Source organism: Xylocopa sonorina, chromosome 17, assembly GCF_050948175.1.
Source record: "Xylocopa sonorina isolate GNS202 chromosome 17, iyXylSono1_principal, whole genome shotgun sequence".
Taxonomy (NCBI): domain Eukaryota; kingdom Metazoa; phylum Arthropoda; class Insecta; order Hymenoptera; family Apidae; genus Xylocopa; species Xylocopa sonorina.
The window spans coordinates 1,226,457-1,252,471 of NC_135209.1; the positions used below are offsets into that span (position 1 = coordinate 1,226,457).

The 26,015-nt window shown below is 40.8% G+C and overlaps 2 protein-coding genes across 9 annotated transcripts in view; one reads left to right on the forward strand and one right to left on the reverse strand.

Annotated features, from left to right (window-relative positions):
* Med27 (mediator complex subunit 27) overlaps window positions 1–26,015 on the forward strand; it is a 419,500-nt gene that overhangs the window by 110,788 nt on the left and 282,697 nt on the right. The window lies entirely within an intron of this gene.
* The window catches only part of Dysc (whirlin protein dyschronic), a 132,161-nt gene that overhangs the window by 13,214 nt on the left and 92,932 nt on the right, over window positions 1–26,015 (reverse strand). For 6 of the 8 annotated variants that reach the window (XR_013102705.1, XM_076908086.1, XM_076908085.1 and 3 more), the window contains 2 exons: window positions 21,377–21,458; window positions 21,100–21,210 (listed from right to left, as the gene is read on the reverse strand). Coding sequence is in view for 7 of the 8 variants with exons in the window: in XM_076908086.1 (XP_076764201.1) it covers window positions 21,100–21,210; window positions 21,377–21,458 (193 nt within the window). In the remaining variant the exon portion in view is untranslated. The remainder of the gene's footprint in view (window positions 1–21,099; window positions 21,211–21,376; window positions 21,459–26,015) is intronic. The other 2 variants (XM_076908089.1, XM_076908088.1) reach the window with 1 other exon arrangement.

The following is a 26,015-nucleotide window of genomic DNA, read 5'->3' on the forward strand; positions in this document are numbered from 1 at the left end:
TTCATAGATTCCTAACCCCATAAGACAGTTCTCAAAATTTGTGATTGTAAATTTTTAATAGCTATGAAAATACTTGGAAGATTTAGAACGAAAAACGTGAAGCGCGTGTAATAAAATTGTTAGTGATTAAGGTGAACTGCTCATTCATCAATTATGTAGTACATCGCAAATAATCACTAAGTGTTCCACAACAAAAATTCTGAAAACAATGTAGAGAACAATGGAACACTGTCTGCTATATTATTAAAAATGGAAAAATGTTTTTCTTATAGATATAACATAAAAATTGAAATATCTAGATATCTAGTATATTTATATTATCATTTATTATAACTAAAAACTATCATTTATTCTAATGTTCCTAAAAATTTTCGAATTTAAAAAGTATTCCGCGGTGAGAAAAGTTTGTCGTTTTAAATCTCACAAGTATTTTCATAGCTATTAAAAATTCGTAAACACAAATTTTCTAGAATCTCTACATGGAGCCAGGAAAAATTGTTTTATACTTTTTAGTCCGTCTTTAAACTGCTGCACATTAAGCAATAGTTTTTATTTAAATAATTATCCACTTAACCTTACAAAAACTGCAAAAATACTGTCGTGTCTATAATTACTCGCAGCAATGTACATTAACACGAATGAAACAAGTATTACAACATTAACGCATCGCGCAGTCCATTAGAAACCTTCCTTCCCCTCTTCTTATCCTTCGCCTCGACCACTCAGCGTTTACCCACAAATTAGCATCCATCAGAAAAGAATAGCCCGCTCAAAACGCAACCGATCGTTTAAATTCGCATTTCCCTCTCGGCCATTAACCTCCTCGATTCGCCTACCGTTCGAGACGAATTCTGTGACCAAAGCATAATCAGAGTACAAAGGAGACCGATTTCGCAATTAAATCGATTCTCCGGCCCGTTTTAGCTCGAGCAGCGATCGCCACGAGCCAGTTCCTTCCTCGCGTCCCGCGTCTCTTTCGCTCGTTTCGAGGGGAACGTGGACGCTGACCCACGGGTGCTCGCGGCTCCTTATTAATCGTGATTTTGCATACGCGCGTACAGAGCCGTCGGAAGGTCGTAGCAGCGCATAAAAGGCAGTCGCGAGGGATAAAAGTACCGAACCGGTTCGAAGATGAGAGATAACCGCGTGGTCCGTCGCGCGAGAAATCGATCAAGAAACGAGACTCGCTCCAATTTTCTTTATGGCAGCGAGATCGGAGCCTCGCCGCTTTTTCTCGCCTTCTTCCGTTCGCTCGCGATTGTTAGCGATCGCGAACCGACGGCGTAATAAATTCTTTGCTACTTAAGTCATAAACGCCACGATGCGATCACCTTTTCTTTTCCCCCTTCTTCGCCTTCTTGCTCCTCTTCATCTTCCTTTTTGTTCTTCTTTGGAATTTTCAGTCTCTTTTGTTTCTTTCTTGTTGCTTCATTTCTGTGCTTCAGTTTGTTCAACTATTTTTTTGTTTTAATAGATGCGAGTAGAGAATGTGAGAAGGATACTCGAATTGCGGACGTAAATCATGAGAGTCCTTCAAATTATTATAATTCCAGTATCGACTAGTTATTTTCTTGATTGGTTATTTGTTCACGAAATCGATCCACTACTTTATGATTTTCCTTTCGTCGGTTTGTTATTCGATCTCTTCCTTCCTCGTTGAGTCTAATCCCTAAAGTAATTTTCATCCGAATACGCGATTAACGAGCGATTGGCGAGGGGAAAAACCAGCAGCCAGACCAATTAGCGGAATATCCGATTTAAGATCCAGTCGGGAACTTTCCCAGGAAGGATTGTCTTCGTCGAGAAAGAGGCACCATCGTTTTGTTAGCTCATCGAATCCGAATAATCCCGATCGATCGATCGCGATAGTCTATTCGAAGGAAACTTATTTCGAATAATTAATTGGCTGCTGTGTTCTTTAAACATCGAATGCAAAATCATCCCGTGAAAATCGTAATTTTAAAGAACAAGTTATTTGAAGGAAGAAACATATAACGAGAAACATTTCATGTTTCTTACGGAAGAATATCGTTCCATTCGAATATGACAAAGTAGCAGTACTCGCGAAAAAATGTTCGAAATAGCCTAGAATTAATAACGTTAATTAACACAGGGAGTATCGAGTAGAGTAACCAGAAGTCCAACATTGTCCTGACCATACCGACGATTCTCCAGAGCCTAGTCCCCTCGCGGAGCTGCCTCCTTAATTGGCACTCGGAGGTACACGGAGAGCCATTCGAGCCTCTCGTCTCCTAATAAAAATCCGCTAATTAGGACAGAGTCGGTCCACCGTCAAGACTCCTCTCCTCAATTAGCGAGCAAACACCATCGGAAGGAAATCCTAAGTCTCTGGCTGTCCCCTCGCCCGACTTCTTACCGGATAAACATCTCTCGCGAAACAACCGGAGGCGAAGAAAATAGAGAAGCACGCGAAAAGGTTCGAGGAGTTTATGAAACGTTCTTTAAACGCCGCGAGGATGCCGGGTGGCGGTCGATGCAGCTCGTCATCCCCTTTGTCCGTCGCCGCTCCAGTCCCATCGTCCTCCTCGCGCTTCCTCCGACGAGATCGACGCTTCCACTCGGTCGTCGTACACGTAACCCGTATCCGACGACGGCCAGACAACCTGGCAACGTTGTAAAACCCATTCTTCCACCTCCTGCCTCACCCCTGCCTCTCACCTGTTACCTGTCCGACCGTGCCGACTCTTTCCACCTCCTGTTTCTGTCCCGTGCCGCTCGAAAATCTCCTCCTCCTCCGCTCCTCCTCCTCGTTCATCGGTGGACGATCGGGTAAACGTAAACCCAGACCTGGCGTACCGTCACTTCACGCTCGGTTCTTGAATCAGTCGAGGCAACGCCGTCGAGACGCGTGTACGCTTCCTGCTACCTCACCTTCGATCGATCGATCGCGATCGCGAGTCCGACTCGTTCACGCTCGAACTCGCGGGTTCTGCCGCGAGCGTCCTCGTTTTCGGGGGTCTCGTCCGCGATAGGAAGAGGAATCGAAGCTGACTGGAGCGATCGGGCGGGTGTTCTTCAGGTGAGTTCGAGATTTCGGGGTTCAGAGTCGAAGAGCGCTCTGGGAGATGTTGGTCAGTGGTTCCAGAATGTTAGCGAGGATAACACCGTTGCCCTTAGCTGAATTATCATGGATAGTTTGTTAGTTTTTTTCTTTTGTCTTATCGTCTCGAGACGTTTGTAGCTCTACGTGTTTTTCACGTCCCTCCAAGGAGGAAAGTTAGCGTCCCATGTGCGTTGTATGGAGTTCTAGGGGCGATCTAATTTAACTGTCCCAACCAGTTTTACTAGTTCTACTTTATCTTTCGTGGAAGTTCAAAAGTGGTATACAGTTGGGGCAACTAAGCTAAGAAGGCCAGAACAGAGTGTACGAAAGCGTCGTTCCCAGTAAATTCTGTGTTTATTGCAGCCTCTTGATACTCGAGGTTCGCTCGACGCTCAGATAAGTAATCTTTAACTTTCCTAGGTAAAAAGATCTTCTTTTAATCTCCAACGAAGTAAGATCTCGACGTCGATTGGCATTAATTAAGCGTCAGACGTTAAGGAGAAACCGCTGCGAGTCGAATGAACTTTTTTCCTCGATCGTCGATTGCCGCGTGAAAATTCTACAAATTTCCCTGCGGCTTCGTTTACACTCCGTTAATCAGCGCGATAACGCGCGTGGCTGTTACAGTCATCGATCTGGCTGGCTGGCTCGCTCGCACATCTGCAGCTATCGATTTCGTAACAGTTTCGAACACGTCGACGATCGTTCGGTGGACGCTTGATTAGCGTGGCTAACGGAAACCACCGCGTGCTCCCACTGAATCGAATCGCTTCCATTAGAACCAACGTCGCTCGCTTTTGCGCAGCAAAAATCGCACTCCCGACTACTTTCGACAGAGATTTTTCCTCCCGCTGTCGATCTTAATTGGTGAACAGCGGAGCAGCAGAGGGAAAAAGCGTTTCATCGATTTGCTAGCCTCATTATACTCTTTCGCGAGGATGTGGAAACTGCGACTAACTGTCCGTTTCTAAGACGGAAAGAAACCGTCGGTTTCGTGGATTTCTTAAGTCCGCCTAAGTCGTGGCGAGAGATTTCTATGGCAATTATTAGATTATGGAATTACTCTGATGAAAAGCTGGCACGCATCGAAATGTATACAGCCATCGTAAACATTTAATACACAGTACGAATATTTTTTCTTTTACATGGCATATATAGATTACAGCTTCGTAAAATGTATTCGTGTCTCCACACGTATAACGCGTTTTATATTGTCCATTCTTTCTCTGTTGATGCTGAATAAATATGGCAACGAATTAAATGGTCGGTATTTAAATCTAGTTTTAGTCAGCATTTTGTTACCAAAAAGGTTAGTATAAAAGTATTAAACAGTCAGCACATAAATAGAACAGTCAGTATAGAATTAATTGTGGGTTGTGGTATCATTACGGTTATTATAAAATTAATAAACAATCAATATAATGCAAAAAAACATATTAAATCCATTCTATCATAGACTCATTATAAGTAAAAAAAAATTACACTTAAAAACGTCTTTACACGTAAAACAAATACATATAATTTTATTTTTTATATATAAAATGCAATTATGGCTAGATTATTTTTTATTTCCGACACTTAACACATAATAACAAAAATACAAATATAATGTTTGATTTTAAAGTATGACACTGACCATTTACATTTAAATACCGACAGAAAGTATTGAAACGTTGAACAATGAAGTCAATAAATATTTTCTACGCAAACCTTCAGTTATTACACATATTGTGTGTTACGTTATTTACAAAACGGAATGGACCGGGTATCCTATCAAAGAGGTATCATCTAATGATTTTCCTGAAGCCTATCAGTGGCTTCTTTCGCACCTTCCACCGTCTCGGAAAAGAAAAAGCAAAGAACGCGATTCGACTGCCGCGGCATTTCGATTAAGAAACCGCGTGCTGCCTGATGAAATCTCGACGCAGTCGCGGAGAAATCATTAAGCCTCGCGATCGTTCCAGGTGCGTGCATTATGCGCGTGCAGGTGCACGTGCGTCAACTGGTTTGCTTGCGATTTTTCTCTCCTCTCGACGCTAGTTTGTTATGTCGTGTCAACGATGAAAACGTTTAATCGCCCAGTCGATGTTATCGGTCAGGCAAAACGGTGCGACGAAGTTCATTCTAGTCACAGTTTTGTGAATGACCGGTACAATTCTCCTCTGCGATAGTTGTCGCGGTCATTCTTTTGAAAAATTAAAGCTTTTTGCATGGGGAAATATTATTCCATTGTTGCGTTTTATATGTCTTCCTAACAATCTGCACCATGAATTGCGACCCACCATGTACATCGCGTGTACTCGATGCAGCAGAAAACTGAGACTTTATTGTCTTCGTTCAATGGAACCTGAATAAGTAACAAAGGATACTTATGGAAACTTATGCGTCAGCCAAGTGTGAATGACGCGGTATTCAAAGTGATATTGAGAAACTAGACGTACGTCCAGAGATCGTTGGTGAAGTTTATAAAAACAAAACGATTCGATCACTCCGTTCGTTCTCTTACGAAGCTTTCACTAACGTTAAGCTGCGCGCGATTACGAAACCCTCGACAATTGTAACGACGCGCTTTTACTTTTTCGCGTCGCGCCTCGAAAACTTCTTTCAAAATTCCGCGCGTAACCTTTAACACTTACCGCTGGAAACTTTTCGAAAGCGGTACCAAAATGGCGATTGGGGATAGCCCCTTGGGTTGCGAGGGGTTAAAAGACTTTCTCAATTTTCGCATGCCTCTGCGCATTCTTCTGACGTCTCCGCATCTTTTTATTTTAATTATAGTTTGAAAGTGTATTTTAATCACACGCACGTGAATTTGTAAGTTTATTTGGGAAGAAATGCGTTTGTCGATTAAAGTATCGAGTGGAACGCGCGCACAGTCGAGAAGTACAGCTCTATCGTTGCCACATCGATCGGTTCCACGATCGTTTCCACGATTCCGTTCGATATCTCGCGGCTCAAGGTAACGCGAGCGCGAAAATCACGGGGCAACAAAAACGCGGGGCACTCGGCCGCGAATCGTTGCGAAATCGGTCGGCTCGCGATTGCACTTGCTCGCTAAAACAATAACGAAACGCGTAGATAACGGTGATCGTCTTTGACGCGATTAAAACGAGCTTCCTGTCGACGCCCACCGATTTCTTGACATTCCACCTCCTGTGCAAAGTCCAGGGAATGGACGAGCAAACAAGAATGGTACTGCTTGCGACGGAATTCCTCGTACTCTATGCTTTTAACACGTTTTCACGCTCTTCCACTGTGCACGCTATAATTTCAGACTGCTGGTTCAGGTCGAATGGTGGTTTGAGGTATTTCTACACCTTTTTATGTCGTTTGCTGTTTACGTATTGATTAGAGATACCTAAATGCGTTCGATTTCTTGTGTGTTGTAACTTGTCAGTCGAACTACAGTGGAACCTTGCATAACGAGCATAATTTGTTTCAGAATCTTACTTGTTAAGCGAAACAATTTTTCTCATATAAATTAATGTAAAATACGATAATACGTTCTGTGTCAAAAATTATTCCCAATTTTTTATTGAAAGAATATTACTTGGTGCAAATTGTTAAGGAACGAAATCATTCTTATCTGTTCTTATTCGATCGAACAAACCTGGAATGCGATTTCGATTTAGTTGTGTAGTTTATTAGTTATTGACACATACCAGATTCTTTTTTATTAGAAAGTTGAGTGAGTTGAAGAAGAGACGTCTTCCTTTCGCGTCACTCGTTATGCGAAATGTCGCGCATTTAAGAAAACTATTTTTTAGCAATTTATTTTGCACGTTATGTGAAATACAGTAGACTCTCTTATACCGCGTGGGATACGTTCCACGTAATACGAAATCGCGTTATATGGGATCAATTTATGCAAGTTCTTCACAGTTTTCTAAATTATAATGGTTATCGTATATTGTTAATGAGATTTTGATTCAGTTTGAAATATTATTTCATTGTGAATAGACTGTTAGGTAAGTAACTTGTTTCAAACAAAGTTTCTTTTAATAAAGAGAAGTCAAAATAAAATACAGGTGATTTCATTATAAACAAAAGTATTTTATACGTAACAATAATATCTATAGAAGAAAGATATATGTTTCAGCCATAATATCATAAACCATACACAAAATACAGCCATAAATTATAAACAAAAGTATTTTATACGTAATAATAATATCTATAGAAGAAAGATATATGTTTCAGCTATGCGTGTCTGAAATATTTTATGTTGAACAGACTATTAGCATTATACGTAATTAACTTGTTTCAAAAAAAGTTTCTTTTAATAAAGGAAATTCAAAACAGAATACAAATGATTTCATTGTAAAAAAAAGTATTGTAGACGTTACAAGAATATTTTTAGAAGAAAAGTGTACTTTCCAGCCATGCGTGCTGAAATAAATAAAACTGTCAACTTCATTGTTCGTATATAAGCAACAAATAAGCGTGTATAGTTGCTTTTCTAAACAAAAAATCGGAAACTATGTGGAAATATTAAATTTATGCTACGCATTATATAATTTTGCGTCATTTAGTTAACCCATTCACTGTCAAGCGAATTTAAAGCCCTGGCAATCTTGCCCTGGGTGTCAAGATTTTATTTTACAGGAAACATGCAATCTCACAAAATCTAATAACATTAAGTTACAGTTATAGCCAGTTAATTTCTAACTCAAACGGCTATAAACTTATTCCATGACCAATTGCAATCAATCTAAACTCGTAACGCAAGCTACGAGATATCTCCAATGGATTTAATCGCCTTAATTTTTTCTTCGCGTTACACAGAAGTCTACTGAACTCGTTACGAGAGGTGTTCTTAAGCCAGGTTCCACTGTATCAAGAAATTTCTTAAACATGAAACTGTATTAGTATTAGCGCCACCTAAATCTATTTTCACAAGAAATTGGTCGACTGTTATTCGCGAACCGTAGAATCCGATTAAAAAGCGTTTCGTTAAGAAACGCGTGTTTGTTTATTCAGCTACACTTCAACGGTGGTGTTTGAAAAGTTTCCTACACTTTTTCTCGAATTCCTTTGCATCGGTTCAATGGTTCTTCCACGGCTGACCAGACTGCAAGCGGCTAAGAGTTCCGTTGCGAGGGGATGATTAAAGAATAACGATGTTTGCGAATGTCGTACGTCGCGGGTGTTCGAAAGCGACAAGAAAGTCTGCAAGAGGTGTTCGCGAGACTTTTACTTTCAGCGTCGATGTTTTATTATTGTGCAACCGGTGCAACGCGCGCGATAGAAGACAGAAAAAAAGGCGGATTTGTGTGGAAAGCGTTCGTAATGATTTACAACTGTTCACTTCGCCTTCATAAACGGCACGTTCCACGCGTCAAACGTCGATCGAGAAATTTCTTCTCTCGCCATTCGACTCTTTCGCGCGTCGATTCGTATCCTGAATTAAAACGTGTTTCTGATTCGGCAAATTTTACTGCGTGTTGCGAAATGCGAAACATTGGTGAATAAAAAACTGGTTATCGATACCGTCATCGCATAAATGAAAACGAATGTCGCACGACTAATAAATAACAGGCGTATTACAATATATATTACAGTCAACCCTTCTATAACGTTGTATTCTTATAACACGATTTCCATATAACGTAGAGCTAGAATTGCGACAGTCTTCCTAATTTTATATACGACTCGTTTCTTTTGAAAATGGTGTAGGATGTTTATTAATTAAAGGCGACTAGAAAATATTGAAGATATTGAATTGAGATGCTATTCTGAAGACGGATGATGGATGAACTGACTCGTCGTTTTAAAAAATTGACGCAAAAAATTCGTTCGTTTGCACTTGCTTCTTGCATTCTAGACCAGAGTTTCTTGACACTAGTTTTACCAAGGAGTTATTTTAACACCTCTGAGAAAACTTTTCATTAATTTCCTTCAAGAAAATTATTGCCATATTTTATGAGAATATTTTAATTAGATTAGAGATTAGATTTGCGATTAAATATCTTATGAATGTAAGTAAAGGTTACTTAAAATATTCTTAGAAAATGCGGCAATAACTTTCTTCTTGAAGAAAATTAACTAAAAGTTTTCTTAGAGAGGTCAAAATGACCTCTTTGTAAACTTAGTGTTAAACTGTAAGTCGTGACCTTAATTGGGGTCGCGGGACCTGCAGAAGGGGTCACCAAAGACTATATTTTTTAAGTTTGTTATTTATTTATTTAGAGTGTTATTTATTTAGAGTGTTCACATTGTCTTAAAATGAAACATTAAAGTTAATGGTCTAAAACTGCAAACAAATATTTGTCTGCAATGCTGATGAGATTGCACAAGAATTTTCATATATATTATGGTGTCCCCCACATCACAAAGTTTAAGAAATCCTGTTGTAGTATATTCCATATGAACATATAACATTTGAAATCTAAATTATTGATCAACCGACAGATAAAAGTAATTTCATTATCCTTCACTGGCATAAGTTCATTTTTGAAAAAATGAGTTAATGGTGTACGATGTCTCCATTAATTAATCAAAAAAATTTTAGCTGTTAAATGTTAACGTACAAATGTTATTTTTGAAAATGGAATAAGTCCATTAGTAATACAAAAATGGCCGCAAAAAGAAAAAAATGCAATGAAACGAGAAGATTTTGTCTCCACCAAATCTCTAGAAGAGACAATGTCAAATAAGAAAATAACTATAAATTGCCACACAAAATTTTCTACAAAACCTATACTTTATTTGAAAAATGTTGGTCTAAAAATTTTAGCAATATTACTATGTTGCCCTGTATAAAGCTTCAAGATCTATAACAAGATAGAAATATGGTAATATGATGAATTTACTGCCTTGCATACTTCAATTTACCATGAATATTTTACTACGTTAAATGCAAAGGAGAAATAAGTTTAAAATATAAATATAAATTCATTATTTTTAGTTATCTTAACGAAGCAATTTACTTTTTACGCTTGTTAATAACATAACTGAAATTAATTCTTAATAAATTCGATTATTCGTGTGCTTACATATACTAATATTAATTATTATTTTTTATATTAAAAAAATCCATTTCAGAAAAGCCATGTCCTACAAAAATATGAATTGAAATTTGCTCTCGTTTTGATCGTTTATAACTTGTTATTATTAAAAGTGCTAAAAAAATCGTTTTCCTCTTTAACACTTTTATTAATTATTATTGCATAATAAAATTTAACAACTGTATAATGTTAAAAATGAACATTTACCAATATTTTTAAATCGACTTAAACGCAAACCCTGAATTATCTTAATTTAAGAAAAAAATAGACTTATACCATTTTAAAAAATAACTTGCTGCTCTGAGAATGCAATTTTCAACTAATGCACAATGAATCAAACTCATGTATATTTTAATTACGTTTAAGATTCTTCTTGGGCGATTTTCATATAACACGGTACGAATTGATCGCGTTATAAGAGGGTTGACTACTTGCAACTGTAAAATGTTTGAAATTTTCAAAAAAACTGCACGCTCGTTCGCTCCTGTTTTCATTTATAAAATTCTGCTGGCAGTTTCATAAAAGAAGAGAACGTATTCACGAATCGCGACGCTGGACAATCGAAAAGTGGTATGCACCATGGCAAATAACGTTTCTGGCCGGTTCAGCAAGGTTTCCCCCCTCGACAACGTCTAACTGTTTATTCTATACGGTATCCAAGCATCGGGGTATGGGAATCCATATTTTTAACCGGTTTGATCGTTTCCTATCGTCCCTTGAAATGCTCCTTTCACCGTTTAACGAAACTGCCACCGTAAACTTCGAATCGAAGCTTGCCTCGTTCAATTTCGTTCACCCCAAGTTCCATCCAGAAGCACCGTTCTCTTCCACCCCTTTCTAAGTGCACGAAGCCTCGCCACGCGTTTATATTTTTATATCTCATACTGCTTATGCTGCTCTTCGCTTCTGTCTCGAATATTAAATAATCGAAAAATAATATCACAATTAAATTTAATCAAGCATAATTCCATGTTCCTTTCTCTCGATCATTCATTTCGTCAAGTAACACGTCTCGTACTCTTATCATCGTCTACGTAGAGAAATGATGGGCTGAGAAGCGAGATACAACGCCACGATTTCGCAGTGCTTCGTTAACGTAAATAGAAAATACAAGAAATCTGATACGATGCGCGATTCTCAGCGCCTGATACAATTCTACGAGATTCGTCGATGTCACGGAACACCGTGAATACGTGGTTCTGTAACGTTAGCGTTACCGTTTCGTCGTCACGTCATTTCTCGAGTCCCTCGTTCCTTCCAACAGCGTCCACCTTTACGATCGACTCGACATTCCTCGGGGGAATATTACATCAGAGGCGTTACTTTCCGCGAAAGGGCCTCGAAACACTGAGTTTTCTTCGATGCTATCGACGATCGCGAATCGACGGTACACGCGGCTCCCTCATCTCGGCGCTGCAGGTCCTCGAACGACCGGACGTAAACAAGATCGTAAAATCCGGGTGGATCGACCCGTTCCGCGAACCCGAGTACCACTCGCTTATTCGTTTGAGCCTCGATCTTTCGCCAGCGATTAATCAGGCTTGGCCTTCTTCTTTTTCGGGTTTCTACAGTGTGTAAAGGTAAATCAAGACTGTGGAAATAATTCGAAGATCTGCGTTTTTATTAGATAGCATATGTAGATAAATTCAGTTTTAATATTGCTTTATTTTATACTTGATTAATTAAAATAATTTTTTTAATGTATTTCTCGATAATTATCTTCTCAAGTTTTTCTCTATTTTGTCAAAACTCTATATTAGTTCACCGCGTCTTGCATATTTTTTATTCTTCTCTGCCACTTTTATTTCCACTGTGTCTTGATTCCTTTTATTTTTCGCTTCTTTCTCCTCTTCTTTTATTTGATTTCTTTGTTCTGCTCCTAATTTCTGCCTCCGCGTCCCATTTTCTTAATGAATTTCACGTTCCGCGAGACGCTCTTCAAGTTTTTAGAGGAGCGAGAAACGGAGAAGTAACCTGGGTGGAACTGGAGAACGTATCGCGTTAGAGATCGTCCAATTGCGATCGTCGCGAAGACGTTCGCTTGGCGTCGAACAGCGGCAGAGGGCGATTGATCTTTTCGATTTACGATTCAGATCATTCGCCGATGGAACGTCCAGCCGGCGTGGCCCAGTGACATTCTTCTCTTCTTTGTCACGTAGCCCGCGTGACCCATTGCCCTCGACTGGCGATGACCAAGACGTTCCCGTTTGCTTTTTGCCGCGGCCACGTTGGGCACCATCGCGACGGAAGTGCCACCAACCGTTTTCACACGGCACCGAAAGGGCATCGCCCTTTAAAATTCACGTTCAAACCGAACTTCGAGCATTTGACAACGCAAACGCGATGGTTGTTCGAACAGCGCTGTATTTAATGGTAATTAAACGTAACGAGCCCGTGAAATTCATTCTACTCGACGCCAGAACCGGATAATCGAGAAACAGCGGTAGAAATATTAAGATTGCACTTGGAAACGCGAAACGCGCACGCTGGCTGCACGATACTAAACTTTCGACGAGACTTTCGAACGTGTACACCTTGGCGGCAATAAGTTCGGTGTCTTCGTGTAATTGCTACGTCAAGATAGGAATACGGTATCAGAGGACATAGAATTAGCGGCGGAGACACGGTTGCGGTTGTTTGTACTTTCACTCGAGTGATTCAATGCCATTAACGCGCGTTTCAGAAAACGGCTCGTGGAAACGCAGGTCTGGCTCGTGATAAAAATCAGCCAACGTAGACGTTGAACATCTCTAGCCTTCCTCTCCGCTAAGATCCCGTTAATGATTGAAATTAGATAGCCACTATGCGCGACTGTTTAAATTGTTCGCTAGTTTCTCTAAACGCACCTGCATCACTTCTCTTGTTACGTTTCGAATTCTTATTTAACCGTCACACTTTCACGCCAAGCATCGATTCATTCCAGACTAACGCGAGAAGCTTTAGAAACGTCCGTTTTAAGTCCGTTTTCCGACTGGACAACGTAATTGGACTGTTTTAAAGATATCCAACGTTTCGTATATTTGTTGCATGCGATGACCCACTATTTTATGAGCTATAGCTGTCATGGCTATTTTTTGTAAAATCAATTCCTCAAGACCTCGAAGAGTCGTAAACCCTAAATATTACTCATCCTTTTTGTCACTTCTAATCTATGTCTCATGCTTGACTCTTAGCTGCTTCCTCCAAACTATGAAACTCTACAAATTCCTTCTTACAAATTCCTGAAATACCAAACCCAAAAAATCAGAGCAGTTTTCGTATTCATAATTCAGAATTCAGCATTTCACGCAAGACTACAAACTTTTTTTTGAAATTTAAAACGTTTGCATTTGATTCTTTTGACTCTCTTCAACTTACAATCCAACATATTGTCTTCAAGACGAAGATTAGGAGATAAGCGATATGCACAGATTAAAAATAATGTAGAGAATATTAATTATTAATTGTCTGAGCAGTTCATAAAAGACAGTCTATACCATTGGCCACACTATTCATGAAGAAAATGGGAGTTGAATACTTTAACACTTTCAAACCTGACGCATATTATAATATAAGCTGGCTTAGAGCTTCAATATCTAACTTGGAATATTAAAGTTCTGACTATAACTATATGTATGTCCTAGCTCTGAGCATATTGTTGTGAACACCGAGTATGTAGAAGCATGGCGAGGATACAGTTATTGCTCATGATTTATCAACTTATCAGATGATACTGAGAACTGTCAGGAAGCAGACATCTTACTAATTGTTACAATAGCTGTGTATTAATACCTGATTAAAATGTTCTGAACAGTTATTGGTACTTTATTTTGAATGGTCGAGGAACGTCTTATTCGCAGCAATATTTTTTATAAAAAGTAGTATAATATCTCCATCTATTTGGTTTTATTCGAGACGCATGATGTTATTGGTGATGCATCAAATACGAGACATTAAAAAAAAAGAATCTGGTCTAAAAGGGTTAAAAACCGTTTGCTCGCGTAATGTTCTTGAACTACAGTATTGACACTTTAAATTCACCCTTTTGCAAATCAAATTTATCTTTCTGAAAATCGAATTCATCCTTTTCCAAATCGAATTCACCCTTTTGCAAAACAAGTGCTTGTTATTAAACATTTATTTAAAAGAACACCACATGTATGTTTTCTTGATGATATGGTTATTGGATTATTATAAATAATTCAGAAGAACTTTTTTTTTCTTTTTTTCCTATAAGATTCTGGAAATGCGTGACCATATAGGTCAGACAAGACACTCTACTGTTTCTCCTACCATACTCACAGATGTTGAATTCCATTGGACAAGTATTTTTCAAAATAAAATTTTGTGCGAGAAATATGGTAACTGAAACTTCAAATCACGAAGATTTATTAGATATAATTAACAACTCAGCTACTACTGTTACAACGACAAATTGTTGTAATTATTATACAAATATGTATGTCAAGTCAACAGCAGCTGCCGCAGGAGAACCATTAAACGCTAATTTATCTAATTATTATAATTCAGCGAGCTATCTTTGCATTTTTGTGTTTTAATTAATTTGTTAATTATTATTAAATACATATTTGTACCTTTTTGAATAAAATATTTATTTCTGATTACCTTTGCATTTGCTATTTTGTTAAATAAAATGTGCAAGTAGAAATACTCCATTTGCAAAATGGTCAATTTGATTTGCTAAAGGATGAGTTTAATTTGCCACAGAATGAATTTGGTTTGCAAAATGATGAATTTGATTTACGAAACGATGAATTGGATTTGCAAAAGCGTGAATTTAAACTGCCAATACTGTGTCTTTGTAGCTTTGTATTTTCATTAATTTCTCAATTACTTTAAAATACATATCTGTACCATTTCTAATAACATTTTTTACTTCTCACCACGTAGATAATATATTTGCTGTTTTATTAAATAAAACATTTAAATAGAAACATCTCATTCCCAAAAGAATGAGTTTAATTTGCAGAAGTATGAATTCGATTTGCAAAACTCTGAAATCGACTTACAAAGGGTTGAACATAAACTGCCAATACTGTGTCTTTGTAGCTTTGTATTTTCATTAATTTCTCAATTACTTTAAAATACATATCTGTACCATTTTGAATATCATTTTTTACTTCTCACCACGTAGATAATATATTTACTGTTTTATTAAATAAAACATTTAAATAAAAACACCTCATTTCCAAAAGGGTGAGTTTAATTTGCAGAAGTATGAATTCGATTTGTGAAACCCTGAATTCGACTTACAAAAGATCGAACATAAACTGCCAATACTGTACTCACTGAACGTGCAGTCAAAGGTTGGACAGCGATTAGAAAAACTCTACTAGAACAATTAGCGTGGTAGACCTTAGTCAGCATAAGTCGTTTTGGATCTGTTTCAGAGAAACCGCCAATACGTAAGACCCTATAAAAACGTGGGAAGGAGAAGACAGACGAAGAGGAACCATGGAATCCTGGCTGAGCGACGTGCAACGCGTGAGAATTCCACGGCCGAAATTCGGCAGCGGGAACTCCGTGAGGCGGTCGAACTCGACGGTGCAGCACGTGCGACCGGAAGTGCTCTCGCGGCAGGTCCAGGACGTGGCGAAGGCCACGGAGGAGCTTCGACAGGCGCTCCAGGATAAACTCTGACCGTCCAGCTCTGACGAAGGGCCGTCGTAAACCGATCGAGCGATAAGAAAAACGAAAAAAAAAGTACACCAGCGGCCAGTTCGAGGATCGTCGATCCGGGATCGATTCGACGCGCGTCCTTCCTCGTTCCATTCGCGACAGGGGGGGTGGTATTCGTCACTGTTCGAACTGTTCGCCCCGGAACTCGAGCTGGCGCCTCTTTCACGAAATGGACAATAGAGCACGACACGGCTCGAGGATGAATGCTCCCGGATGAACTTCCGGGTTCTGACGAGTGACGATGAGGGACTGTCCTCGAGGAATGTCGTCGACGCGATCGCAACGGCTGCTGTCGTTGCTTGAAGCGTGGCGAGGAGCGAGTCGATTGTCTTCTTTTATTCCTTTTAAAACAGTGTGACAGTGTTGTTAGCAGCGACACGAGTGTTTACGAGTGTTCCAACTTATTTTACGATCGTAATCGTTTGGTAGTCCTCGATGTTGTTTTTTTATAGGTATTTCGTGTTATCTTCGAGAATGTTTGGGGATCAACGAAGCGTAACGGTATTGGAATTACGCTCCGCTGTGTGTAAAATATGATTGTTTAAATAATAGCGAATATATTCGAACGCTAGGTTGTGTCTGAGTGGATCGATTTGTACTATGTAAGGAGACACGAGTCGATGAATATCAGCGTGTTCGTTAACTGCCAGTAAATGACTCATAGAAGGAACGACACCGTGATTGGTCGATTCATTTCAACGTACTCGCTTGCTGTCTGAATATTCTCGTTGTTCGCGCGCGTGTACGAGTCAGTATCAGAGATTAAAATCACCTTTGATCGGTTATACCGTATGCTTGTACACGCGATGTTGAGGAGAGACTGAAAGAATAAAATTTCTTCTTGTTAATACCGCTGCGTCGAGTGCTCTGATCGCTCCACTTCCTCCATCTCCCTTCAAAACTCTCTCCGATCGGTATGCGATTTAAAAATGGTACGAGTGAAGAGAATCGAAAGAACCAGAGTTCGACTATCCAACATATGTATGAAAATAAAAATAAATGGAATCGTTGACAGTTGCAGAAATTCTGGAGAACGTCTCAAGGTGACGCGTTTACGATTTTCTTGAGAGAAGATTCACGATTCTCTCTGTCTCGACGTGGAAAAACGAGAAGGAGGCTCTTCTCTCAAGGATATCGTATGATCAGCTCGCACCAGGTCGACGATCTTCCACCCCAAGGCCGACAAATGTCCATCAGCGTTAACTGCCACGGGAATATAGACATTTCGCGGTTGGATCGGCAGCGGTATCTGTACACCGTGATCGATGGAGGCTGGATAATTAATTCAGAGGTGGAACACCTCCTTCGACCGGCCCCAGGATCTCCTCGAGCGGATGCGCAGCGCGTGTACAGGTGATATACGCGGGACGATGAACATCGATCGACTTGGCGTGATTGCCGTCCATAAATCGGGCTCGTTCCCAGATGGACCCGTGAGAAGGGCCTTTCGATCGCCCTGGACCATCGTCCAAGCACGAGGACCAGTAACGCACGATCTTGGATCGATCACGGAAGGAACGATTTTGAAATCGAACGCGCGCCATCTAACTGGAATTTTCCGTTCGCTCGAAAAAGTAGAAAATTACAGGGAGAATACGATAATTATCTTGCATCGACGTAATTTCTGTGGTAATAATGTCGTAAGATTAAAAAAAGTGAACGAATTGCTATGAAATTTACGGATCGAACGCGACAATCAATTTCTTGCGAACATTTGACGCGTGAATAATTGGAAAGCTACAGTGGAATCGATAATGCGATGCAATTACGGAAATCCTGATGCAAAATACAGGATATCGAATTACTACTGGGGATACTAGCTTAAGGTGAGTTCAGAAAAATACGGTTCGTCGTTGCGCGCGCTATTTGCACCGGTAAAAGCATTTCGAGACGGATTGCGAAGTATCGATTTCTTCTTGAAAGTAAGTAAGTCTCAATTTAATTCGCCTAGCGACTGAAGGTCGTCTACGAGTCTGCTGGACACGATTCCACGTATTTATCGCTTCGAGATGTCAGGTTAACGTCGAGCAAGCTGACATTTTGGGGGAACAGCTCGCGATCGTTAATAAAATTACAGATCGAATCGCGATTAAATTATGTATCAATTCGAAGGTCCTCGAGAACGAAAAATGAATCGAGTTCGTAAATTCCACTCGAGCATTCGAACGATGTTAATCGACAGAAAGTCTACTAAAAGAGAAGTCAAAAATACAGAACAAATTTTAGTTATCAAAAAAATACTGGTTGAATTGAGTAAACAGATGAATAAACTTTTTTTTAATGTAGAACAACTGTACCAATCGTTGCGTTCTTTCGACGACGAAACTTAAACGGCAGAGAATTCTTTGTAAAATTCAACGTTTTGTTCCATCGTGAAACGAAACACGATCTCCCCTCGCGAGCGATCCTCCCAGCCGCTTTTAAAGGGAAACCGTGCATAGAACGAGACATCGAAGTTAAACGGTGCTGCTAATCGCGGTACGCCGGTTGTGTTTCGAAGCAGTCGCGAGCTGCTGACTAATTAGGCTGGCTCGTTGCTCGTAGCAGTTCCTTAATTGGTCGATTCTTACCGGACGACAATCGAGTTAACGGTTTCTTGTTCGTTTAAATGCCACGGTTCATTGACTCCCGTCGATCGCGTCCGATCGATCGGAACCGAAGCTCGAAGTGACAAATGGCTCCTGCTGCGTCGATTGGAGAACGTTTAACGTTTCAATTCAATGACGACACCGACGAAGACGGATTAAAATATTGATACGGTAATTAGCGGCGTTTAAATATTGACTTTATTAATTTATACGATATATTTAGTTGCTTAAAAAGCATCTCCAGATGCTGCTGTTATTTCTCTTTTCACACTATTCGTCAGTTGTTTCATGAATTCATAATTATTCATTGATTAGTGATTCGAAATGATGGGTTTGCTCAACATTATAAGAGTCAAAGTGCTACAGTAAATTAAGGATTCCATATATATCAGTAACCAGAGGAGAATCGCTTGAAATTTTTCATGAATATTTTCAAGATTTCACTGTTATTCTTGTTAAAGCTGCGGATCCATCTCCCTCTTTCTCATTAGCTTTGAATACCCGCGCTCAGAGAGATTTCTCAGCTATCTCAATTATCCATTTGTTCTGCTCTTGTGCGCATCGCATGTGCATCCCGCGCCTTGCTTTTCTTGACATTATCAGACGCGAAATACTGGCAGTCATTAGCGCAAGACAATTCCCAACGTAATATCACAGCGGCTGGTTCGTACCAGGGCAACTCGCCTCTCGCTTTTACTATTTAGATGAATTCCACCGTGTGCACACACAGATGCGACAATTGTTGGCGGTCTGCTCGAGCATCCGTGATTTACGCTGCGCCAAAATTATAATGTAAAACCCGATAAACGCGCCGAGGTACGCGTGTCAATTTTCAAGGGAACACGCGTCGCGTTTTAAAGAGTAAAACGTTTCAGTGCATTTTCTCGTTACCGTTTGCAGAGACGATAAACGAAAGAAGACTTTTGTGGTCGACTGAGGGATGAGCTGTGATATTTTTCAGGGAACCGTAGCTTTTCTTAACGTCCGCGATATTATTCGTCGATCCACTCTGAAATGCACTCAGAAGAGTTCGATTATAGAACTCTCGATTACCCTCGCTGTAAACCCCCTTTGCTGCTATTAAACTTAATTAATCACCGCCTTCGATCCCAGTTGCGTAATTAAACATCGTCCAGAACTATCCAGTGAATACTATCGGCTCAATTACATACGATGCATCAACCCTTTACGGGTGATCGATTTTTAAAGGGATGTAAATGTTCGCTCGGTTCTTTAGTGGACGCGTTTCGCGTATACGAAACTTTGTCAGGTTATTACCGTTGGATAAAATGTGATTGCTGTACTTTTGTACTATATAGAACAGTCACATCGATCGAATAAAAGCCCCGTTCGGATCAGTCGAATTAATTGAATTCAAATGGGCTCGGGATAAAGTAATTTGTCCGTGTCGACGTTTCAACATAAATATTCTTTGCAGTTACGATCCCGTGCATAGAATACACAGTTGTTTGTCAGTGTGTGTTGGTTTTCGTTGGAAACTAAATACAAAAATTAATCTCTCGAGTGAGAAGAGATGGCATTTCTTTACAGATATATATTTCTAAAATTTGTTTATATAAAAGGTGATAGAGCCTCGCGCACATATATGATTAACCAGTTAACTACGTTCGACGTGTATACATGTCGAACCAAAACTTTATTTTGTTGCGATTGGTGAGTATAATTCTTGTCAAATAAAAATGTAAAAGCCTTCCACGTTTTACTTTTCTCATGAAATGTATAATAGGAGTAATTCCCTGCGCTTGACGCGTATTCTCGTCATTGCTTGATTTTAATTACGCGCTTTGTAGACGATTTCTGAAACTAAATTCCGCAGTTAACTGGTTAATAACCGATGCTTTAGGTCATCGGCTCTATATGTTTTAACTTAGGTCAGTTCTCTAAAGAGAGTGCAAAGCAAAGGTCACTCTCAGTGCATGAAAATAAAGAACATCATAGAAAAATAAATCGCTATTAATTATTTATAAAAACCCATTTCCAACAGCGTGACTGACAAACAGTGAATGAAATTCAAAATATAGGTCCTAAATTTCATCAGAAAGTCTAAAGTATATCAACCCATTCGCTGCCAAGGACGAGTATACTCGTCTTTGGCAGGGTGTTAGGCGTTGCCAAGACGAGTATACTCGTCCTACTTTCAATATATTATAATATACTGGCTTTTGAATTAAAAAATGTTGCTTTCCCATTGCCAAGGGCGAGTAAACTCGTCTTTGATTTTATGCATGCAAATGATTATGTATGATAATATATGTACTTTTACCAAGAAATGACAGAACCTTGGTAAACAATACTCCAAATATAAGTGGCAATGGAAATAGCTTCATATAATCCGGGCTTGGCAGCGAATGGGTTAAAGCAGATTTCTCAAGTCGAACAGACACGAGTCTATTTCAAATCGAGTAAATCGCTCGACAAGAACAAATACTTCAAAACAAACCGTACAACAGGTTCTCATTGTCGTGTGTGTATTTATATACGTGTGCGCGTGTGTCCGTGTGGAGTGGTATCGAATTCCCTAAATTCGATCGATTCGTCGCTGCAGCTACGCGACTATAACCGCGAGCAAGGTCAAAAGGTTAAAACTTGGCGGAATAACAGTCTCGTTCCCTCGGAAAAAAACTACCGTCGAAGAGTTTAATCCCCTGTGTGAACGAGAGGTATATATATATATACGCAAGAAAAGAAGGAAGTATCGTCGGAGAAGAAGTCCCAAGCGGGCGTGGTAAACTCCACTCACCAAATTGTCCGGATGAAGATGGTGATGGCCGTAGTCCCTGGGGTTGCCACGTGACCCGCCAGGGGAGCTGTGCCTCCGTCCGCGTCCGTTCTCCAACTCGTCCTCGTAGTCCTGGAAAAAAGAAACGGACGTGCGTCCCTTTTATCGCGCCCTTCCATCGCGTACAACCGTGACCGGTTCACTCTGAAATCGGGCAACGTTCCCGGCTCTCGCAGGTGCGTCGCGTATCGAGTTACACGCCAGCGTAAAAGTGGTATCCCGTAACGACTTTCTGTACCTGGTTGTCGCACTCGTCGTCGTTGGAGAGGGCGAGATCGGAGGTCGTCACTTGGTGCTGCTGCGCCCTCCTGCAGCCAGCTCTGGAACGGCCAAAATTGCGATTTGAGACCTGCCCACCCTGAGACGCAGTCCTCCCGAACGATTTACTCTCCCTTTCCTCTAGATCTATCGATCCACCGATCGCGAGATCGATTTACGCGCGCGTTTCGACCTTGTCTCCTCTTAAATGAATCCCTACACGTATTCTTTTCTCGCGTGGTTCATGCTGGTCGTCTGTCGGTCGCGACGCGTCGATAAAACGGTTCAAACGACTCATCGATTATTGATGGAGACCGATTTCTCGAACGTGAATGTCGAAACGACTCGAATACGATGGAATTACGTGGTAGACGTTTAGTTGCTTTTGGAAAGTAACTCGACGTTGTCGCGACGCTCGATGCAACTCGTAGCAGCTTTCGAGGGACCTGACAATTTTCGATTCACCGTGCAACCAGCGCCGTTTCGATCGAAATGAAAATAGAACTTTCTATTCTCACCCGGCGAGGTTCGACAACAGGATGGAGCGGATACGAGCGCCGCGCGGAGACAGCAATGCAGTTATTTATATGTCTCCCATCGATTATTTAATAAGCAGCGTATACGTTGGGCCAGCAGGCGGGAGGGTACACCCTCGCGGCGCGGATATTGCATGCGAAATCTATTTCCGTTCGTTCGTCCTTCGTTGAACTTTTAAGAGCCGCTGGTGCGGTTTATCGATCGATCGATGCACCGTCGACAGCCACCCAGGTGGACGTCGCGCGACGATTTGTAATCATTTGCATCGTGCCCATTTGACTTTAAAAATCGGCCGCGAAGTCCATGAAACGGGTCACCGATGTTTCTCGTTTACTCAGCTCGCCCCAAATTGACGTCGCTTCTGAATTCGCGATCCCGTATACGTTCTCAGCGAAACATTCAGTGCCACCATCGAGGATCCTCTGTCAGTCTCTAAATTGACTCGAAATTAACCATTATTCGAATTGATTTTGTCACTGAATATATTGTCAAGCGTGTCACTTCGTAAAATTCCTTCTCTCGTTGTTCTTTATCGCTGCACCCCCTCGAACAGCGCGGTAATTCGAGCCGACAGTGGACTAGACGCGAAGTCTCGTGCTCAGGTGTTCCAACACCGACTGCTCCTCGACGAAAGTGGATCCAGTTGTGATGTTTTTTTTTTTAGCGCACGACGCTCGCACTTTTCTCCCCACGAACGTCTCGTTCGCGTAGCCATCACGCCACTGCTAACCGCCTCGAGGCGCATTTGTTTCATTCCGTTACCCGGGATACGACCTAGCGTTGGAACGAAAATTTTCAAGGGCTACTCGCACCCTCTGGGTGCACGCGTCCCGCTGCCACGAGCTCGCTAATCGAACTGCGGCAAAGAGATTTTGACAGTTGCGTCAGCCACGTGTCAGTCCGCACCGTAATTATCCTGCTTCCGTGATCGTTCCAACGTCCTGTTCGACTGCGACATTAACCATTCGCTTCAGAGTGTGTATTCAACGAACAAACGAAATAAAAACAGAGCCACACGACGTCGATTCCATTTAATTCCTCGATCGTGGCCTCCAATTAAATTGGAATAAAAAACGAACGAATCGTCGAGGCGGGCACGATTTTCAAACGGAAACGAGCGTTTGCCTCGAACGGGGAATCGAGTAGCTCAAATAATCCACGTATTTTCAACTCATTTGCGATGAAAAATAAAAGTTTTCACGTGGGAATATTAGCAGAGCGGATGAGAAATCGAAATTCCCTGTTAAACGTTCCATAGAAACAAACTGGACGTTTATCGCCAGATTCCTAACGATCTTCAAAGGGTGGAAAGTAAAAAAAAAAAATGAATCGACGGGATACCATCGCGCTCGTTGCGAATATGCAAACTCCATTCCCCTCTGTTTTCGATTTACCCTGCTAGCGAACACTTGGCACTTTCCCCCGCGCGAAAGCTATCGATTCGATGGAATTTACTTACGCCCAATTCCGTGGAACGACACGCTTGCATATACGCGAGACACAGGGAACGTCCCGAGCCTGTCCATCACCGACCATGCACGGATCCACGTACAGGGTGTACGCGGAATTAATCGACCTGATCGTTTCTTCAAACAGGCCGGGAAACTTGGCAGGAGACCAGAGAAATTTCTCGCACAGGATGGAACGTTCAATGATTGAATAAACCCACCGAGGACTCTCTCTGCCTCTTCTAAATTTAAAAAGAGCTCTTTCCTCGGTTCCTTAGTTTCCGTAGGTATCAAACATTGAGAGGGTACTAATGGTTGAACGCAAAGTTCTCTTCTTCATACGAAGCTTCCTTAATTCTTATCTCCTTTTCCTGTTTACAACAGATTTAATCTTTAACGATCATAGTATTGTTATTGCTTTATCCATGCGATAAGATAATCCATTGTCAATGACGAGCATTCTTCGACTCTGAATATGAAAATATTCCATTGTGCATGGAAGAATCGACGAGCCACTTTCACCTCGCTTGCCATGGTCAAAGTAGCTGTATGTACGTCTTTCCAAAGGAGACGACAACACCCGACCGGTATCAATCACCGTTGACGATCGAGCGTGTCCCTTTAAGCGGAGATAAAAATCCCTGCGGGTTGTCCCACGGATTAATCGAGTGATTCATAGAACTGGCCACCGATACACCCTGTAGACGCCCACGCGGGACGATCCCTCGCCCACGCGAGGACACAGGGGGACCAGCTCGTATATATCGGACGCCATTTACCTCCCCCGTGCGTCGCCTCTCGTGACCGCTTATCCGTGTATCTGCTACCAGCCAGGTGGCGTCGAAGGGGGTGGTTGAATGCGGGACAGACACTAGAGCCAGATCGCGGGTTCGCCAGGAAATGAAATATCGATGTACCACCGTACATCCGACACGGAAACGCCATTACAGCCTTGCTTACTGGGAACCACGCGCCCTTGACTCTTTCCCTCGTCGTCTTTTTTAGTAGCCGTCGATGCTGGGAACCGGCGTCGGGATGATCAATTAACGATCGACGCAGAGGTTACCGAGGAAGACAAGGAGCGAAGGATTTTCTTCTAACCGCGACGAAGGCGATCGTGATTGATGCCATAGGCGAGAAGTATCGTAGGGACCTTAGCGAGGGTTTAGAGTGAAGTAAGATGCCAGATTTGAGACTTCTAGTGTGAGATATATCGTCTCTTGTAGGGATTAGTGCTGTCTATTTTTATGACATCGTGTCTTCTATGTGGTTGTTAATAGTTGTACGATCTTCGTTAGCGTAGTCCTTCTTCTTGTTGGTCTATGATAAATAAGCGATAAGTAGTTTCTAAATTCTTATGCAAATTCATATTTGTTCTTAACAAACATCTTCTTCTGAATTATTATATCTTTCTATAGAAGCATCAGTGTTTACAGCCTGTGATGGTATTTTTAGGTGTTGAAATTGTCAATTCCCTCTGTTTAATTTGTAACGGTTAATTAGATTCGAACGTGTAGAGGTTTTAGTGATGGGACGACATATTTTGCAAGAATTGAAAATGTTGCCTCGTATTGCTGCTGGAAACATGGTATACATACGGTGTCGCGTTCGAGAAATCGGTCTGAGTGTTCGCAACGTGCATTCCCGACCAAGACGCTTGACACGGCTCGGTTACTTCGAGTGCGACTGCAAACTCGCCGTCTACTTTGGAAGACGGACCTAACCTGAACGCTCCCCTTACGGTTTCTACAGTTACCATCGATTGATGAACACTGCGATTGCGCAACGATATCACAATTTCGATTAATTAATTTCTCTTGCAAATTTTCAAACGTGTAACTATTGTAATTTAAAAAAAAAAGTGAAGCAAACAACTGGTCTCTTAGAAAGCTTTCACACCAGATTTTCTTGACCTTGACGTATGTTATCAAGGATATCTTTCTGAGTAACATTCAACAGGTTTAAGCTGCTGATTACTGTTTATTCGTAAGTTATTAACAAAAAAAGCTGTACTGTAATTATTATCGAGATTTGAATCTTTCGATACAAGAAACGGATATATTTTGCTAATATTTATTACATTATTTAAATGATATAAATACCATAGAGTTGTGATTAGAACGTAGTATACTGTCTAATGTTCATATGCGAGTATTGTGAAGATATTCGAAAAAATGAATTTGTTTTTATTGAATACAGAATTAACCGTTTGGGTGACAGACAGCGCGATCACGCTTCTCCTATTCGATGCTTAAACGTGCCAATTATTCGATGAGGATTGTCTGCACTAATTGTACACTGGATGTTTATAAAAATGGTACAGCAACGATAACACAAGATTCTCTACTGGTAAGTAGAAGATCAGCGTCGTCATTTGCTTGGAACTTCGAGACTTAAAAATTGAGAAGAGCCATCGAATTGCTTGGAACTTTGAGGCATAAAAATTGAGAAGTACGCCATTGCGTTGCTTGAAACTTTGAAACGTAAAAATTGAGAAGTACCATCGCACTGCTTGGAACTTTGAGACGTAAAAATTGAGAAGTACCATCGCACTGCTTGGAACTTTGAGACGTAAAAATTGAGAAAGGCCGTCGCACTGCTTGGAACTTTGAAGCATAAAAATTGAGAAGTACC